Source organism: Juglans regia, chromosome 14 (genome assembly GCF_001411555.2).
Source record: "Juglans regia cultivar Chandler chromosome 14, Walnut 2.0, whole genome shotgun sequence".
NCBI lineage: Eukaryota > Viridiplantae > Streptophyta > Magnoliopsida > Fagales > Juglandaceae > Juglans > Juglans regia.
Genome location: NC_049914.1, coordinates 10,371,268 through 10,392,503, shown reverse-complemented (window position 1 = coordinate 10,392,503; position 21,236 = coordinate 10,371,268). Strand labels below are relative to the sequence as shown.

General features: G+C 33.4%; 1 protein-coding gene and 1 pseudogene across 1 annotated transcript; one reads left to right on the top strand and one right to left on the bottom strand.

Annotated features, from left to right (window-relative positions):
- Positions 1-9,459: 9,459 nt before the first annotated feature.
- Positions 9,460-13,884, bottom strand: LOC108993952 (annotated as a pseudogene).
- A 2,611-nt stretch (positions 13,885-16,495) lies between these two features.
- On the top strand, positions 16,496-19,230 carry LOC108993953 (chitinase 2-like). The gene is made up of 2 exons (XM_018969018.1): positions 16,496-16,568; positions 18,395-19,230. Exons 1-2 carry the CDS (start codon positions 16,496-16,498, stop codon positions 19,228-19,230), a joined length of 909 nt encoding a protein of 302 aa, XP_018824563.1.
- The last annotated feature ends 2,006 nt before the right edge of the window (positions 19,231-21,236 follow it).

Genomic DNA, 21,236 nt, shown 5'->3' with positions numbered 1-21,236 from the left:
TCCAATCTAAGTTTTTTTTTTTTTTGTAATCTAATCTATATGAAATGCATCATCTTTTTGTAATAATAAAATGAGAGAATAAAGTCGTAGATGTCTAAAATATAATGTTGGTTGCCTAGATCTTTACCTTCTCACTTAAAAGATAAATAAATAACTTACCACTATTGTTACACTAAACTAGAAAGGTCAAGACCTTTATTATTGCAAAAATTTGTATTTATAAGTCGATATGGATAATAAACATAAAAAAGTATTTATATGACATAATTTGATTTGAAAGAGAAATTTTAAAATTTGAATTTTACAAATCAAATCTTATCATTTAAGATGGTGTGGATGATGTGCTCTACACACGTACTTAAAGATATAATTTATAATATTTATGGTCATTGTTAACATCGTGTTACACATGCTTTTGGGTCAGGTTCCGACAATTCAGGTTTTCAAAATTTGGGTCTGTAAAATATAGGAAATATGGCAACTAAGAGGGGGTGGCATTGGGGCTGGAGAGTTTTCGATGCTAAAGTTAATAAATTCTCTTGAAAGTTTGTAAATAAGTGAGAGTTTAGGAATTAGAGAGAGTTTTCTCGTATTTGGGACTTGCTATTTATATCATTAGTCTGGGGATAGATCATGTTTGCTCCCATGGAGTCCGTGTCTTTCAAACTGTTTCTTTTGTCAGAATCTTTTAATGTGGCATGACTCTATGACGACGTCATTAATGTGACTTGTAACTCAGGTAGTGGTGTCATTAATGCGACGTAATTCTATGATTTCGCCTACTTTACTAACGTCCTTGGTAGTCCATTGATGCCCCTCCTGTCAGAGGATCGAGAGTTCTACGCACATTATGCCCACTACTCGGACAAGTACTTAAGAGTTGGACACTATTCGAGAGATTTCCAGGTTGACAAGTCTTATCCCCTGCAACACGTTCCCTCATGAAGGTTATGTCCAAAGAAGCTTACCCACGGGCCGAGTTGGAAACTCTACTTATTTTGTGCTAGGCTCTTAGTTCCTGTTTCCTTAGTTGTCAATTTTCAAGCTCACTGGAACACAGGAAAAAATTTTCTTACAGTCATGATAATAGTTGCATTAAATTAAAGGATAATACGAAGGATGCAAAAAGAGAGTGCCATAAATATTTCACGTAAATTAATATAAACAGAAAAATGAGAAAAAGATAAATCGAGAAATGGCTCCAAATAGGTTGGACTAGTCCAATTTTTTGGCATTGACGGTCAGAAAATGTCACCACATTTGTGTTACATGCATCGATAAAAATAGGCATTGGCGGAGGGGAATGGCAGGGTGGGATATTAGTAGCCCTCTAGTGGGGGCTTGTGGGAGGCAAACGATGGTGAATTGTCGCAAATCAAAATTCTTAGAAATCACAAAATCAATAAATAAATAAATAGGCATTAAAGCAAATAAACATGGGAGAAAGGGTCGAGGAAAAATAGAATCAGGGACGGAGGAAGAGAATAGAGTGTTGCTCGTAGGAAAATGTTAGGTTGTCCTTTTCTCTTTAGGTTTTACCTTTCGTATATTTTAAATTTTTTTAATGATTAAGAAAGTAATTCTTGATAAATTTATATTTTTTTTAAATATTTAAAATATATATTTAAAAAAATACAATTACACTAAGAAGCACGCCGAGCTGTACTTGTTGGGCAGAAGAGTAGCAGGGTCCTTTCTCATTAGAGATTGCAGCGATCTTTCAAAAATTACGTCTATAGATAAGATGAAAAATTTATAAATAATAATAAAATAATTTGAGTTAGGATATTTTATAAAATTTTAAAAAATAAGAAATAAAAATTAAATAAAAATATTATAAAGTTAAAATATTGTTAGAATATATTTTTTTAATATTATTTTTTATTTGAGATTTGAAAATGTTGAATTATTTTTTATATTCGTTTGAAAATTTGAAAAAATTTTAATGATTAGATAATGAGATGGATTGTGACTCGAAGATGACTTGAAATGATTTGAGATGAGTTGAGATGGATTGTGAATAGTAATGAGATGAGTTGTGAATAGTAGTAAGATTTGTGAGTTAAAGTTGCTGAATAGTAATGAATAGTAGTGGAATGAGTTGAGATGAATTGAGATGAGTTGAAATGAGTTGCGAATCCAAGCGTTTCCTAAATAAAAAAGTTAAGATTTGAGATTGAAAAATATATGCGTTTGAAAGTTGAGATGAGATGAGACAATTCAACATAAGGTCTCGTTTGTATTCATAACTCATCTCAACCCACCTTAACTCATCTCATCTCATTATTATAATTTTTTCAAATTTTCACACAAAATATAATAAACAATTTAACTTTTTCAAATTTTAAAATAATTTTTTCAAATTTTCACACAAAATATAATAAATAATTTAACTTTTATTCAATTTTTTACAAACCATCTCAACTCATCTCTGAATCAAAACCACTCGGAGTCTAAAAATTTTTCTTTTAAAAAATTATATATACAAATTTCAAATACACAAATCTCCCGCAAGCCATTTATAAAAAAAATAAATTTTACCATGGAAAAGTGTGAAAACTCACTTTTTCTTGATAGATTTCACATTTTTATAAAATATTTATACAAAACTTCACATTTTTACAAAATATTTATACAAAATTTGTACGTTTGACACTTGTACCTAAAATGATTCTAAAAAAAAAGTATTCGTCTTTATGATCATGCTAATACAAAAGGCAAAATCCCGATCTATCAAGCACTTATCCTTTCATTTTAGGCCAAAAGATGAAATATAAAGCTCTAACATCATGTGAACATTGGCACTCATCAGAACATGCATGAATTGGTACACAAACTAATTTTCCGTGACAAAACAAGCTCTTTAATTACTTCTCTTCCTGAATTCATTTCGGGCTGCGATTAGTCTCAATCTAAGTTTTTATACCATTTGAAATTTTGAACTAAAAGATAATTTCTAATTATTTTACTTAATTTAATTATCTAATTATTGAGAGAGATAGACACATAATGTGGTCACTACAACATTTAACGCAAGCCTATAAGATTTGTGAACGGTATGATCTGATACTGTTTCTATTTCTCTCTGTATTAGATCATTCAATCCAGTCATATATCTTCTTATTTATTTTGGGGGAAAGAAATTAAAATACTCGATTATTTCAAATGACAAATAGGACTAATTAAGTGCAAACGGTAACAAAAAATGGAGAGGATTTTTGAAGAAAACGTGAAAAGATTGGGACGTAGGATGGGAAAAGAAGGTTGATGATAATTAAAAAGCAAGACAAAGTGGGGTTTGTATGTGGTGGCAAAGGTAGGTGCCCCCACGTGATAAAGAGTGATGTGTGCAGGCACATGCTGCTGGTGCCTGACTATAGGCTGATTTCAGGAAATAAAATAAAAAATAAAAATAAAACCTCTGGTTGCCTCATTGGCTCATTCACCTAACCTCTCCCTATATATAGCTTACCCTCTTGTACGTAGGGCTCTTTCTCAAGCTTTCATGGGAAACAAACATCCTCTTAAGGGTTATGTACGAACTCATGTCATTCTCTACATGGATATGTAGCTTCGATGTCACTCTAAGAATTAATATTCCATTGATTTTTCATCAACCTGGTGATGCTGCCACGTGTACATTTTACACCAATATTGCTTTCAAGTACCTTTCCCATGTAAAAATTCTAGTTGTTTTCGGAGTATCAAACTGTTCCAATGAGAGGATGAAAATGATGTACGCTGTGAACCAGGAAAATGAGGTTTTAGATGTAATTTCCTTCAACAATATTTAGAATAGAAACAAGCTTTACCCATCATTGCATTGCTAAATTAATGGGCATTGAAGTTGATCGGTATATCTATGGACAACATCCTTGGAAATTTCAGCTTACATGCTTGTGTAATATACTAAAAAAAAAAAAGTAATACGTATGTTCTCAAAATTTGTCTATAACACATTGAATAAATTTTAAAATTTAAATCTTACGAATCAAATCTTACTATTTAAATGATAGTATAGATGGTGGACTCTACAAACTGAATTTAAAATAGAATAACCCATACTATATATAATAATACTCTTTTAACTCATGTCAGCAGCATAGACACGACGTCGCAATGCAATCTTAAATTCTTGATGTAATTTTCTAACAAATTTAATTATTTTCTTAAGCCAGCTGCTTCCTTCACGTGTGACAGTACTTCCTAATTCCCTGTTGACAATTTGTTCACCTAATCAACCAGAATTAATATTGATTAATTAATGCTCCCTTGCTTCGAGCAACAATCCAATTTCAACATACTCGAGCCCGGAGAATAATGTTTATTAATTTATGTATCTTGCTCGTCATTTTGTAAATTTACATTTGTTGGATTAATGTGTACGTATATGTAGATCTTCTGTTTGATTAATATACAGGATTTATCTTGTTTTTTCGATTCAGTGAGGTGGCCAAGTGAGACTGTTTCTTGGAACTTACTCGAAATATTTAAATGCTGCGTATGGTTTACTGCACTACTTGCTTCTCACTGACATTTACACTGAAAGTGAAAGAGGTCTCCATTCTGAAACTATGCTCCTCCTTTAGCCTTTAGCTCCAATTCCCAACATGTCCCTCTAGCTAGCTAAAGTTCTTTAAAAAAATACAGTATTTTCTTAGGCGGTGTAGTCATGGAGTTTGGATAGTAAGATGAGATAAAATATTTTTAAATAAAAATTAAATAAAATATTATTAGAATGTTATTTTTTAATATTATTATTATTTTAAGATTTGAAAAAGTTAAATTGTTTATTATATTTTGTGTATGAATTTAAGAAAATTATAATGATAAGATGAGATGAAACATATCCAAACAGGACTTTAGTGAAATTGTCACCAATAAAATTTTCATATCAAATAGCATAAAATGATATTAACATTTTGATTTTTTTTTTTTTATATAATTATAACAGATCTCATAACAAATTGAGTATTTACACGCTTGCCTGTAAATACACGTTATGTTTCGAAGATGGAACAATTGACGTTTATGATTAAAGGATCAGCGAGGTTGCGGATAAATTATAATAGATCAAACAAAGAACGCGATAAAAAGAGAGCTAAAGCATCGAAGATATCGTAAATGGGGGTGGCAACGTATCTCTGGCCTACTCGAGGTCAAGATGTGGCATTAAAATGTCGCCCAGCATATAGAGAACTACAACAAATATTGCTTTTTTCTGGGAGTGACAGTCGTGGAAAAAAATATATCATTAATGAGAAAATTTTTTTTTGCCACCAATTTGTTCTGTATGAGACTCATGACATATAATTGGTAAAAAATAGTCTTTTTTCACCAAACTACAAGTTAATAGAAAAAATTTTTTTTTTCCCGTGACATCTGTGACCGTTAAAATCTTTTTTCTTCATGACAAATAATGTCTCATCTGCTATAATGTGGTGAGAAATAACATTATTCTCTATGAAAAAAAGGTTGCGGCAAAAAGTATTTACTCATGACATATCTTCGTGAAAAAAGTTGTCTCGAATATTTTCGATAAAATACTTTTCTGAAAAATATGAGTTTTTTACGAAGTATTTCGTAAAAAATACTTATTTACCAAGAAATAATTACTTTCGGCAAAACGAAGCCCATATTTAGACCATTTTTCAACCGAGACACGCATCCTCAAGAATGCCAAGCCACTTCCATCAAGATTGAGACGCATATGAAGCAAAGTTATAAGATTGTGGTCTTTTATTTTTTATATTATTATTATTGTCAAAAGCGAAAGTGATGCTGAGGTTGTGTGCATGCAAAAAGTTCCAGTTTTATGCGTCCGAAACAGAGAGACAAGTACTGAAAAAGCAATCAAAATTAGCTGAAGTAGGCCAGGTTGCTCTAGTTTTGCTTTAGAAGAAGATTATTAATGCAGTGAGAAGTTTGCTTTGTAATTGCTTGGAAGGGAAAAAAAAATAGAGATAAAAGTCCCAATATGGTTCAAGAAATTAATCATCTCATCCCCAAGCTTTTGGACAGCACACAGCAGGCAATCATGGTATCCCATGTTACTTGGTTAAATGGTCTAACATCCTGGCGGGTCCTCAAACTAAAGAAAACAGGACAACCCAACATGAAATTAAAATATCAGTACTACTGAATTTGAAGGACATTCTACATAGGAAAGATACAAGTAGAAAAATTGTCCTATAGATACATAGTTTTTGAACCTATTTTGCCCCGACCCTTACAATCATACCTTGCTCAGGCCAACATTTATCTAAGAAATGCTTTTAATAGTACCACAAAGGTGGCAAATAGGGGGCAATAAAATTGTCTTTGAAAAGGACAGCATTTTTGTTGGAAAAGAAACAGCCAAAATTAAACACCTCGTTTTTTTCTTTGCATCTTTTGATTAGATATCTAAACAAAAGAAAGATCAAGATGCTTTTTTTTTTTTTTTAGTGAATTTAAAGATAAATAATAAAATCTATATTTTTCTATTAACTTAAATTTTTTAAACAAGTAGTAATTTTATATGGCATCAGAGCAAAAATCTTGAGTTCGAATCTTGACTGGCTGACTTTACACTCTATTTCATTTAATTAAATATTATACGTGTTGGGCCGCCCGTTGAGGGAGAGTCTGGCCCACACATGAGGGGAGTATAAGATATGATATAAATAATAAAATCTACATCTTTCTATTAGCTTAAACTTTTAGGATAAGTGATGATTTTATAGTATAAAATGTGAACCCAAAAAAGAAGTTAAAAAAAAATTCCAAATCCTTCGAGTAGTAGTACTTTTGGTCGATCTTAATATATAAGCTGCTGTCTCCAGCACTCAAGTTCTTGGGATATTCCCTGGGAGGAGGGGGCACCCCACCATGTTTATTTGTGGTGGAGAATGGTACAAGAACTTGTCTTTTAGAGTTCTTCAGTTTCTAACGAGGGAAATACTCTAGTCATAAAGTGATTATACAAAAGCAATCTTATAAACTGACATGATTTAATGTAGTTCGTCAAATTATAAATTTATTTTATTATAAAATAAATTTAACGAATCAAATAAAACTATATCAACTTACAGGATTTTTTTTTTTATAATTTCTTTGTAGATATAACATTCCTAAACTAATGATGTTCATATTTCTATAATTTGCTTAGCCCTAGAATTAAATTAAAATCAATTAACCTGCATTTATTGAAATTTCATCAGCTTTAAATGTGTGCTGGATTTATGTGAGACGATGGATGTGCTAGCCGTTTGGAAAATATTAACGAAGAGCACTATACTTCACATGAATTTTCTTGGTTTCCAATTGTTTCATTCAGTGGACATCAAAGGTCCTTCATTTATAGTCATAAATTAGAGTACTTATATCATCGTTAATTATTATGGCCATCGCTATAATATGTTAGACATGAACACCATTTTATTAAAAAGAAATGTCTGGTCCACGAAGACAATTAGAAAAATATTCTAATGTTAGACTGTCATCATAGGTTTAGAATAATTTGTTACCTTGTTTTTAATAAAACTGTCTGATAGGGGTGTCAAACCGTGTTAACAGGTCATATTTGTATCGTGTCAAGACATGTATATTATATTATATAGGTCAATTATAATCCGACCCGTTAAACTTATCGTATCAAAATCTCAAACTCTAACACGACTCATTAACATAACGGGTCATGTTGTTTCAACCCGTTTATGTAAATGGGTTGAACAGACCCGAAATTAACCTGTTTGACCTAGTTAAGTTTAGCATAATTTTATATAAATATTAAAATCACAATATCTATAAAAAAAAAAATATAAAACTAACTACAAGTCCAAAATTACAATTCAAACAATAAAAATATCGAAATTAAAATCTCAACAATTTTATTTTTAGGTATAAGGGTATAATTGTAACTTTAACTTTCTTAACGGATTATAATGGATTAAAACGGATTGACCCGTTAAGCAATCGTGTCTTAATGGGTCAACTCGTTTTCACCTGAATCCGTTAAGGTTAAACCCTAATCCACTTTTATCGTGTCGTGTTCGTATTGGGTTAACGGATCGTATCACATATTGTCACCCCTTATTAAAACAGTATGATATGTTACAATAATATATATGGTATTGGTATCATTTGTTATGCCATGTTACGAGTAATTAATTGCTCGAGTTTTATTTTCTTAGTAACATTTGTTTGTCATGTGACCACAAATTAATCACTCTGCTCCTGTTTTATGTAATCGATCACAAACCACAAAGTCGAAAAAGAGCTTCATGTTTTGTTCGGTTTATTAGGACTTGCCACAGCCATGTAAAATTGCATGTAGCCAAAGTTAGCATTTGCAAAGTTATGCACCAAAAAACCATTTCAGTTTCTTAAGGATACGTATGGATGTTAAGAATATCTCAGATTATCTATTAATATTACTAGTAAAATAGTTTATAAATAATAATAAAATAATGGTAAATAATTTGTGAATGAAATTCAATATTGACTACAATGCCACAGCCAAAAGTTGTGATGGGAGGGGGTGTGCTGAATCTTGCTATTTTGAATTGCTAGCTAGCAATCCTTTATCTATAAGATTCTACTTCCTTAATTTGATGATCATTGATTAGGGAAAGCGAAAATATAAATAAATAAGATGATACGAAAGGATTGAGTTGCCGATAATTGAGAGGCGATATCACTCATGGGAGGCTATCCCAGCACGTGGGGACCACGCTCAGACTTGGAAGATCCCATCCCATTAAGCCTTTTAAAAGGTGGAAGACACGACAACACACTGCAACATGGTAGCGCGTAGATCTCACAGACTAATTGTTTGGCTACACTTCTCAAAACTTCTGAATGATTCAGGACCGGTGACTCTAAAAGGGTGGCGAGTGTAGAGGTTTGAATACTGGAAGGCATTAAACTGGGCAATTTCAATGCATTGGAAGAAAAGGAAAAAACATACTGAAAAATAAAAAGCAACCGACGGTATGGACTAGGACTGGAGGGGGAGGCTCTTCCTTCACTCAGGCCAATCGTCGTTGTGTAATGGGCCCCTTCACCGAATATGAATTACCAAGAACTAGAGAGAGAAAGTCCAAGAAGTAGAGAGAGATAAAAGAGAGAGAATTGAATAGAAAGATTGTGAGGGAAATTCTGTTAATTCTTCTTATGCCTTTTCACTTCATTCCAATCTGTTTTTATAGCTAACCATTATTAGAACGACACCGTTTTGAGCTTCCTACACATTTTACATTCAACTCAACGACACCGTGCAATCAAACTCTATTAAACAAGAATACACTCACGACCTGTCGTATTATCACCAACTTTTGAACTAACAAAACTAACTTTCTAACTTTCTACTACGAACTGCATGTGATTATTCTCACGAGCCTTCAACAACTTTAACTACTTCTGCACACAATCTCCCCAACATTGCTCAACCTCTGGACCCTTACATACCCCTCCTCTTCAAAGCACCTTGCCCACAAGGTGAGGAAAACTTTTCCTTAATTGCCAATAAGGTTCCCACGTAGCTTGATCAGCATTAGTGCCTTGCCACCGAACTAAAACTTCGACCATTGCTCTGTTGTTCACTTTTCTGCTACGACGCTGTAGAATAATCTGAGGCTCAGGTGCAAGTTCACCTTGAATATCCACTGGAGGTAATGTTGTCAAAGGAGAAATATGATGTCCAATCTTTTGCTTTAAACAAGAGACATGGAAAACAGGATGTAATTGTGACTTTGGAGGTAATTCAAGACGATAAGCCACCTGTCCAATCCTTTCCAATATTTGGAAATGACCAAAAAACTTAGGTGACAGTTTCATGTTTCTCCTTACTGCCAAAGACTTCTGTCTATAAGGCTGAAGCCTTAAATAAACCCAATCTCCCACTGTAAAAGTTCTCTCAGTATGATGTTTATCATACTGAAATTTCATTCTTTCTTGTGCCAACAACATATTAGTCTTCAAAATGTCTAAAATCTGTTCTCGAGACTTCAACAATTCTTCCACAGCTTGATTAGATGAAAGACCTGGAACATAGCCTCTGAGTGGGGTAGATGGAACACCATAAACTGCCTCATAGGGAGTGATCTTAGTAGAGGTGTGGAAACTGGTATTGTATCACCACTAAGCTAAAGCCAACCAGTCAAACCACTGGCTTGGTTTATCACCTGAAAAACACCTTAAAAATTGCTCTAAACATTTGTTTACAGCCTCGGTTTGGCCATCATTTTGAGGATGGTATGTTGAAGAATAAGCCAGATTTACACCTTGTAACTTAAAGAACTACTTCCAAAAGGAACTGAGGAAAGTGGAGCCACGATCTGATACAATAGATTTTGGCATGCCATGTAATTTAAAAACATGGTCCAAGAAAACTGAGGCAACTTTAACTGCTGTGAAGGGATGTTTTAAAGGCACAAAATGAGCATATTTCGAAAGCCTATCAACAATCACCATAATAACTTAGTAACCTCTAGACAATGGCAATCCTTCCACAAAATCCATTGAGATATCAGTCCAAACTGCTTGAGGAATTTTTAAGGGCTGAAGTAACCCAGCTGGGTGAACATTTTCAACTTTATTTCTCTGGCAGACTTCACACTCCTTGATGAATTTCTTTATCTCAGTTTTCATACCAGGCCAATAGATGTCAGACCTTGCCCTCTGTAGTGACTTATGGAAACCTGAATGACCTGCAGCAGGGCTTGCATGAATAAAATGCAATATTCTGACTTTTAAGTCAGTGCAGTCAGGAATATACAACCTCCCCTTCTTAAACAAAACTCCTCCTCTAATAGAAAATGATGAATTTGTTGTAGGGTTCTGTTGCAAAATCACAAACTGTTGCTGTACCACCTAATCTTCAACATATGCCCTTTTAATCTCCTCTAACCACATAGGGTTTGGGACAGATATGGCTAACACAGAATGAACATTCTCCCACTGATCTTTCCTGGACAAAGCATCTGCCACCTTGTTTTTCCCTCCCTTTTTGTATTCTATTGAAAAGTCATAGCCAAGCAATTTAGAGAGCCACTTCTGTTGAGCAAGGGTGCCAACCTTCTGTTCCAACAAGTATTTTAGGCTATGATGATCAGTTCTGATGATGAATGAGCTTCCCAACAAGTAAGGCCTCCACTTCTTGACTGCCAAGACCAAAGCCAAAAATTCATTTTCATATGTTGACAATTGCAAGTTTTTTCCTTTTAAAGCTTGGCTCAAGAAAGCCAAAGGTCTTTGTTCTTGCATCAATACAGCCCCTACACCACTCCCACATGCATCACATTCAATCACAAACACTTTAGAAAAATCTGGCAAAGCCAAAACAGGAGGCTGTGTCACGGCTTGTTTCAATTCTGCAAATGCTTTAGTTGCTTCCTCAAACCACTTAAAAGCTTCCTTCTTCAACAAGGTTGTTAATGGAGCAGCTATGATGCCATAATCTCGAATAAACTTCCTGTAATAGCCAGTCAATCCCAAGAACCCTCTCAATGATTTAACAGACTTAGGTATTGGCCATTTAATCATTGATTCTATCTTTTTCTGATCTGCCATGACTCCCTCCTTAGAAATGAGATGTCCCAAGTATTCAATCTCACGGCAAGCAAAGTGACATTTAGATTTCTTAGCATACAATTGATGGTCTTGTAAGGTATGCAAAACAGTGGCTAAATGCTTCAAATGTGATTGCAAATCTCTACTATATATCAGTATATCATCAAAGAAAACAATGACAAATTTTATTAAAAATGGTCTAAAGACATCATTCATAAGACCTTGAAATGTGGAGGGTGCATTAGTGAGTCCAAAAGGCATTACAAGGAACTCATAATGACCCTCATGTGTTCGAAATGTTGTCTTGGAAATGTCATCCTCCTTCATGCGAATCTAATGGTAGCCTGACCTTAAATCAAGCTTGGAAAAAACAGTTGCCCCAAAAAGTTCATCAAGCAATTCATCCACCACTGGTATAGGGTATTTATCTTTGATTGTGGCCTCATTAAGTACCCTATAGTCTATGCACATTCGCCAAGAACCATCTCCCTTCCTCACTAAAAGGACAGGTGAAGAAAATGGTGACTGACTTGGCCTGATGACACCAGATTGTAGCAATTCTTTAACTATTTTTTCAATTTCAGTCTTTTGGTAGTAAGGATATCTATATGGCCTCACACTCACTGGTGTAGAGTCTGTTTTCAGAAGTATCTGATGATCATGAGACCTTTGTGGAGGTAAGCCTCGTGGTTCATCAAAAACTATCTGAAAGCTATCTAACAATTTCAAGACATCCTGAGGTACATCATGCAACACCTCTTGAGACTGAACTGCAGTGATTTGTAAAAATAATCCCTTGCTCTCCATAGAAGAGATTTTAGTAACCTCCACATCATCCACAAGGTTGCTAGAAGTGGAAGTTAATGCCTTTAAACAAGTCAAAACTCCTTTTTAAGTAAATTGCATGCTTAATTTGCCAAAATCCCAAAGGATAGGGCCCAATGACAACAACCATTGGACTCTTAAGACTATGTCACAACCACCCAAATTCAAGGTAAGTAAATCAGATACAAAGGTCGTACCTTGTATAAGTAGTGTCACATTACAACACTTCCCTTCACTAGCCACCATATCACCATTTGCAATTCTGACTTGCAAGGGGTCAGATTGTTGTATTGTTAGTCCACATTTACTTGCTACTGCAGTATCCACAAAATTATAGGTACTGCCAGAGTCTATCAAAATAGTTAACCTTCTCTTCTTGATATGGCCAAGAACCCTCATTGTTTTGGGACTTGGTGTTCCCACCAAGGCTTGAATTGAAATTGCAGCCACACCAGCAACCCCTTTCATCTGTTGACTATCATTTTCTTCTGACTGTTCAGTTTCTTCTTCTGATTCGCATGACTCCATTTGAGATAAGTCCATACCTTCTAATACATATACTCTTGGTTTTGCACACTTGTGGCCTTGATAATATTTCTCTTCACAAAAGTAACAAAGTCCCTTCTTCCTTCTTTCTTGCATCTCATTTTCTGAGATCCTTTGGAAAGGCATTTTTGAAACAGCCTGCCCTCGAGGAGGTGTTCCCAATATTGAAGGAGCGTGTATTGGTTTCTGTATACTAGTCCCCGAATCATATGAGGTGTTCTTCCACACCTTCCTAGTGCTCCAAATGTTCTGTTCTTGAATCTTGGCCAATCCAAATGCATCATTTAAGTTCTTAGGATTAAACATCTTCACAGTGAATCTCACCTCATCTTTCAAGCCACTTATAAAGCAACTTAGCTTATTCTTCTCAGAGATTCTCTTGAGCCTATTAGAAATCAATTCAAATTCTGTCTTATAGGCTGCTACTGTACTCACTTGCTTCAACCTTGTAAGAGCCTCCATTGGATCGTCATAAACAGATAATCCAAATCTTACCTGCAATGCTTGAGTAAACTCATCCCAAGAACGAAATAAACCTGCTTCAGATGAATTCTGAAACCACACCAAGGCTTCCTCCTCCATATAAAAGGAAGCAAAGAATATTCTTTGTCCTGGAGGTACTTGATGGTACAAAAAATATTGATTAGCCTTATACACCCACGCCACTGGATTTCCACCAAAAAACCTTGGAAACTCCACTTTGATGTTTCTAAAAATTCCTCTATCAACTTGGTCACGGGCAGGTACTTCTTCACTGTCTTCATGCATTTCTTCCTGTGCGTTTGATCCATTGATTGATATTTTTGAGATCTGATGTATTACTTCTGCAAACCTTTTATCTTGATTTTCCCTGTCGATTCTTGCAGTTTCTTGTTGCTGTACCAGAACAGCAATTGTATCCTCGAGCTGCTTCTGATGTCGATCTTGTTGCTCTCGCAGACTATTCAAGGAATCCACCATTTGTTGGTGGTTTAAGATGGGGGTTTTAGGCGGATGTTTTCGTTGAGGGCTCTGAGAGTAAGATAAGATGATAATTTTATAAATAATAATAAGATAGTTTGTCAATAATAATGAGATAGTTTGAGTTGAATATTTTTTAAATTTTGATAAATAAGAGAGAAAAAATTAAATAAAAAATATTATAAAGTTAAAATATTATAATAATATAATTTTGCAATATTATTTTTGTTTGGAGATTTGAAAAAGTTAGAATTATTTTTTATTTTTTATTTAAAAGTTTAAAAAAGTTATAATAATTAATCTGAAAAAGTTGTAATGATTAATTTGAAAATTTTGTATTTGAATTATGTTTAGGAATAAGATGGGATGAAATGAAATGAGATCAGATAAAAATTTTGTGTCTCATCAAAGGCCCCAAACCTGCCAATTATAGTCATTATTGTTGAAATTAGATTAGAAATAACATCCTTGATTAATTGGATCCGCAAGCTACTTAATCATGGTAGGACACAGGTTTTGGTTAAAACGTCGTTGGAGCTACCTCCTTAATTTATGCCCGATCTTCTTGAATCTTGTTGTTAGATGGGTTGGTTACTCTATACAAAGAAGTATAGTTCCCCGCAACGTAACAGGAAAATATCTAAAAGGGATATGGGTGGGACTCTTTTATATTTCAACAAATGAGATATTAGACTCCGCTTGGATCCTAAGAGTATCTCATATGATTTGTGAATAATAGTAAAATAATTTCATAAATAATAGTGAATACTAATGAAATAATTTGAGAATATCTAAAAACAGTTGTATTCTCAATCATGCCCTAAATCTTTAATCGCATGTTCTTATAATTTTTTCTATAGGCCGCACGTTCTTAGATTAATTAATTTGGCGTAACCACACACACACACAAAGCCATGCTAAAAAACTCAACTTGTAGATAGATTTTGCATATTGTACAAAAACACAAGCAATCAACTCAAAAACTGATTTGGCAGTGTCTTATTTTATCTGTATTGATTGGTTAATGATGCTTGGAAATATATAATGTTGCTTATTGAACAATTTACGGGATTCATTTGGAAATAGGCCGAAGATATTTTTGGGATTCTTTTGAATAATATATAGTCTCATAAATATTTTATAAAAGTAAATTTATAAATTAAAATGATTTCATGTGATACTTTAAATTTATTTTATAATAAAAGTAACTTTATAATCTGACGTATCATATCAAATCATATCAGTTTGTGAATTTATTTTTATGAAATTTTTGTATGGCTAAAATATTTCTTAAAAACGGTTATCCTGATTCCTAGCATTGATGTGTATTACAGCATTTCAATGGGCTTCAAATATCTCTCATTGTAGAGAATCTTAGCATGCTTTTTGTTAATGAGTACATTAGGCCCAATTCAAATCCTACAGAACTGTTATAGGCCCTGATATTTACTATCGATATATTTCTAACAAGTTTTGGAGCTACTTAATAGGGAATCAATCATGTTTTACAGAGCCTTTTAAGGACCTTTGGACGGATTATGGGGCCATTATTATAATTCATGAACATCCTTCTTCTATATTCATTCTATCTGTGTTTTCTCTCTAATTAGTCATTACTGACTCTGCTTTGAGCATATTCTCTTTGATTCCAATACTCAAAGTCAAAACTTCAGTATAAATTGCTCAGTGCTTGTTCTTTGTTCCCTCTTCCTTTTGTGGTTTTTCAACCCTGGCTAAGAGGACAAAATACAAATGAATGCAGCTGTTTATAAAGAGAAGCCATGTTTCTCGGAACATCAGAAGTCAATGTTGTCGTGTAATTAGGAACTTCTTCCCGATCACCTGCAGATCCCTCGTTTTTTGTTGGGAAAATTCCATGGACCATCATCTCACCCGTCATCCATTCCTTATAAAACTTAATGTGATCCGTCATATTTGTTTTACAATAAAAGTAACTTTATAATTTAACAAATTACATCAAACTACGTCAGTTTGTGAGATCATTTTTGTGTAATTATTTTGTGGTTAAAGTATTTCTCATTAACGAATGATAAATAATTTTTCAATACATTAGAAGATGGTGAAAGAATGATAACAAAAAAGACAGATGTGTAACAATTTTCTTTCTTTTGCCGTAGGTAAACTGACGCGCGTACGGACATGAAAAACATATTAAAAAAGACAAAAACATAAACCCTTTGATAAGGAAACATAATCAAAGCCAGCTTTCATGCATGGTATCTCAATATGACCGACACTAGAAAACCAAGGTTGGTATGCCATCTTGTCAATATCTTTTCTATCCTCTGAAAAATCTATGGTTAACACTGTCGTATACATGAATTGGTATTTTCACTTTCACGGTTGGCCTAAGTTGTTGTTGAGATTGATTTGCCGGCATATGGGATAATCTCTTTACTACAACCACAGAATCTCCCGTCGTAGGATGATAGGATCTGCATTTGGTGTGACTTGATTTTTCAAAGCGATTATAGCAAGAGCAGCCGACTGCCACTATAAATTCGTAGCTAGGAGGAGTGATTAGTGAAGTTACTACTTGATATTATTCAGCTCACTCAAGACTACTTGATCTTTATTAAATAAAGTAGACATGAAGTTCTACGATGGCCTAGTACTTGTGATCATCTCCGGCCTCTTCGTCCTCTTTTTCACCACATGCAATGGTAAGTACTGCGAGTATATATATTGAAACCGTAACATTAATATTTCATTAATTCACTTGTTAAAAGCACTGCTTAATTGGTTGGTTATCTTTTTATTCATATCACAATTATCATGAAAAGATTTTTTTCGAATTCGAAAAAGTTTTAGCTACTCCTTAAGTACTTTCATTATGAGTCGGGTTACTCTGCCGGGCTACTCTACCACCCAGAGTAGCCCGCTCAACGTGACCGCACATTGTTTTGGGTTTTTTTTTTTCATTTTTGTTTCACATTTTTTTAATATATTTAAATATTTTAAAAAAATAAAAAAATATTTCAATACACTTAAAATTACGTCTTTTATTACTAAGCAAAAAAAAATAAAAAATTTAAAATTTGCTCAAGCAGTCAACTTGAGCAGTAAATGTGGGAGGTAAAGTAGTTTTATTCCTTTCATTATATCATTACGGTAGTGACGAGACCACAAATAACTATTTTTATTTTTTTTTCTTATTTTAAAAAATTAAATTAAAATATAATATTTATACTAGTTTTTTTTTTCTTTTAAAGCTTGTAATTATTTGGCTGAAACATATTTAACAAAAGCCTCCACATTCACTAGATTGTTAGCTACTGCATGCTATATATTATTACTAGATTGTTACTGCTATATATTATTCAGTTATATACAAAACTTAGTTTATAGTTTACATATATATATATATATATATATATATTACCTTTTTCTATATAATTATCGAATAGATCGCTTCCATAGTTCAACCTCACCTTTTAATTGCAATATATGAAAATTTTCGATTTAAAATTTATAGTATATATTCGTGGAAAAATACGAATTTAAAATTTGCTTGTTTCTTTCTTATGTTTTACACGCTGTTTATCACTTCATTAAAAGTATTTCCAAAATATTTCAATTACTCAACTATCTATTCCAAACCTAAAAGTACTCAACCCCTCCAAACCTATAATCCTGGCTTCGTCTCCATGCATTACGTGTCGTGTAATTACTTATGTAAATACCAATAGTAATTGATAGGATGAGAGAAATCATCTGAATCTCCTAAAATTCTTGAGATTTACGGTAGGTTTGGGGGATGAGATGAGAATTTTATGTTTTGTTTTAAAGTTTAAAATATTAAGTTTTAATATTATTATTATTTTGGGATTTGAAAAATATGTATTGGAATTTAAAAAAATTGAATTGTTTATTATATTTTGTATAGAAATTTGAAAAATGTATAATGATGAGATGAGATGAGAATTTTGTGTTTTGTTTGATGTCCCAAACCTGCCCTTAGATGTATGAATTGGATCCTAAAACATTTATCGAACATCTATTGCTAACAGGCCTCGTTTGTTTTGGAAAAATATCTCATCTCATCTCATTTCATCTAATCATTACAACTTTTCCAACTTCCAATACAAAATAAAATAAACAATTCAACTTTTTCAAATTTTAAAATAAAAATAATATTAAAAAATATACTCTAACAATATTTTATTTAACTTTTTAATTTTAATCTCATCTCATCTCCAAAAATAAACGAGGAGGCAGCATTCATTTGGGTAACCATAAATGTTATGAGGTTTCACTTCATGTATCTATATCTCTCACTTCAAATTTTAGTGGATCTCTATCCATATGAGAGTACCGTACACGTGTCAAGACTTTAGGAATATACACATAATAATAATAATAATAATAATAATAATAAATGTTATAACGTCAACTTTGATATTTATCTCTCTTATTTGAGCCAATTGAAGAATAATAAGAGAAATGCTAACGTTATAATTAACTTCATTGACTTGGTTGTTTCGAGTAGCTGCCAACTCCAAACTCTTTCGGGAGTACATTGGTGCGGAGTCTGATTCAATCAAGTTATCAGACGTACCCGTTAATCCAGATATTGAATTCCACTTCATCCTTGCCTTCGCAATCGACTATACAGGCCTCAAAAACCCATCACCCACCAATGGAAAATTCAACCCTTTCTGGGCAACCAAACATATCAATCCTACTGAGATTTCCCGAATGAAAGCCACGCATTCAAATCTCAAAATCTCAGTCAGCTTGGGTGGTGCCACCGTAGGCAAAAGAGAAGTGCATTTTGCCCCACATTCCATAGATTCGTGGGTTCAGAACGCCATTTCTTCGCTAACCAACATGATCAAAGAATACAACTTGGATGGAATTGATATTGACTATGAGCAGTTCAGCACGGATCCCAACACATTCGCAGAATGCATCGGACGGCTGGTAATGAATCTAAAAAAAAGTGGGACAATCTCGTTTGCTTCGATTGCTCCCTATGATGACGAAGGGTCGGTCCAAAAGCACTACACGGCATTGTGGAGGAAATATGGGCGTTTCATTGACTACGTGAATTTCCAGTTCTATGCGTACGACAAAATCAGCGTGTCTCAGTTTCTAAGGCATTATGACAGACAGCAATCTCGCTATGGAGGGGCTCAGATTTTGGCTAGTTTTATCAGCGATGGTGGGCAAGGTTTGGGCCCTGAAGATGGGTTTTTCGAGGCTTGTGAAGAACTGATTGGGAGACACAAGCTTGGGGGCATTTTTGTGTGGTCCGCTGATGATTCCTTTAAACATGGATTTCGATTTGAAAAGATATCTCAGACCTTGTTGGCGTCCGCTTGATATAATATATTATATATATATATAATATTTATAATATAATATATATATATAATATATATACGGTTGGCTACTGTATATATAGTTTTACATGTCAATAAAACTGTATACGAGTTGACGTGCATATCTATACATCTTTCGTGTTATTAACCTGCCTCGATGTGTCAATATATAATCCTGCAAATAAAATATTTTCTTGTAAGAAATGGGGATGCATAGTGGGCACCCTTTCATCACTTCACATATTTGGATGATATATTTGGATATATGAGTATTGCTCTAGTATTACCACATAGCACACTTCATAATCGATGTAAAGATCGTGGATGAACAATGACGATAAAGAATCTGTAGAACAACCGCACTAGATCCAATATATTTCTTATGAGGTAATATCGCTTTCGCTGTACATTCTAATCTAATATTTCTAACATTTCTATTTCATAGATGTTTGGTAAATGAGGACTCTCACATATGCTGTGGAGTATTTTCCTGTTCATCACGTGAGAGCATTGACATTGATTTTATCAAATTCATCTCTAAAAATTTGATAAAAAATACATATTTTCCATAAATCCAAAACCTCCCTAACCATAACCTCACATTGAATTAACCATTGGATTAGTCAAAATAATAATATAATATTATTTTTAATTTATTTTTTTCATATTTTACAATTACATTAACTATATGTTAATTAATAATTTAATTTGATGCTTAAATTATTATTTTTCAACTTAAATATACCGTGGCTCAAATTGGGAAATAATAATTTAAGTAAATAAAATAATAATTATAGAGATGAACAGAGTGGGTCTTTAAATATGAAGATGAACTTAAATATTATGTAGTTCAAAGTTAGAGATTTATCTGTATACTGAATCCAATGTAGTGATTTTAAAGACAAACCTTTTAAATTTTGATAAAAATTAGCGTTTGAAGAGGCTGATGCCAGTGCTTTGAGGGCACCTAACAGCACTCTTACTCCATTTGTTTATTCCTGCAAGTTAATTCGCTCTTTTTTTTTTCTTTAATGAAAGAGAATAAAGCCCCAATTTTATTTATAGACCTTCTTCCTTCTGCTAATTAATTTATTCTCACATCAACCTCTTCAAGTCGTCGTATTAAATCCAACTGAGTAAACCCATGCATGATTTGCTCATCCATAACACACACACACACACACATATATATATATATATATATATATATTTGTTGTTCCTCTTAAATTTTATCATCTCTAGTTATCTTCAATCATATTTACAGATATGACATATTTTAAATAGTTGTAATTTAAATAGTTATTATGCATGGAATATCATAATAACAAACCAACATTTAGACTATACAAAAACCCAAATACAGTCCAAAATAAATAAATTTTTAAAAAAACATGTATATGGGCTGTGTATATTCAGTCAGCCCTATCATTTACACCGTAGCACAGGCAAACCAACTCTCTCAATTCAAGAGTTCCTATAATGTCTCTAGAGGCTAACAGATCTCTCTTATAGTCCCTTTTCAACCCTGAAAACTTCTATGAAAATTGTATAAGAACCAAATCTTTTGATAGACATAAGATTCTCTCCCAATCCTCCGGCCTTACTTCCCAGTTAAGACGGCTATGTCCATTCCACCAATTTACAAGGATCTGTGAATCAGTCTCGACCTCAACTCTGTTTAGGTTCCACCTTATGCAAGCTTTAAGGCCATCTAGTAGAGCACTTACCTCACCCATTGTGTTTGCTCCCTATCCATAGCAGCAGGCAAAAAACCTACAATCAAATCCCCTCTTGAATTTCGGATTGCCCCTCCCCCACCATAAATACTTGGGTTGCCCAAACTACACACATCTACATTTAGCTGGACGAAACCTAAGACTGGGGAAGTCCATAGCAAAACCAAAACTTCTGGTGTTTTGATATTTGAGAAGGTGATGCCTAACTGATGCATAATGGCAAGATCAGAATTACTAACTTTTTTACAAGGAGACAATTACATCATCTACA

What these genes read in the sequence shown, in the direction of transcription:
- LOC108993953 (XM_018969018.1), top strand. Translation starts at nt 16,496, where the DNA reads ATGAAGTTCTACGATGGCCTAGTACTTGTGATCATCTCCGGCCTCTTC. An exon ending in CTTTTTCACCACATGCAATG is followed by an intron (nt 16,569 to 18,394) that starts GTAAGTACTGCG and finishes TGTTTCGAGTAG; the next exon opens with CTGCCAACTCCAAACTCTTT.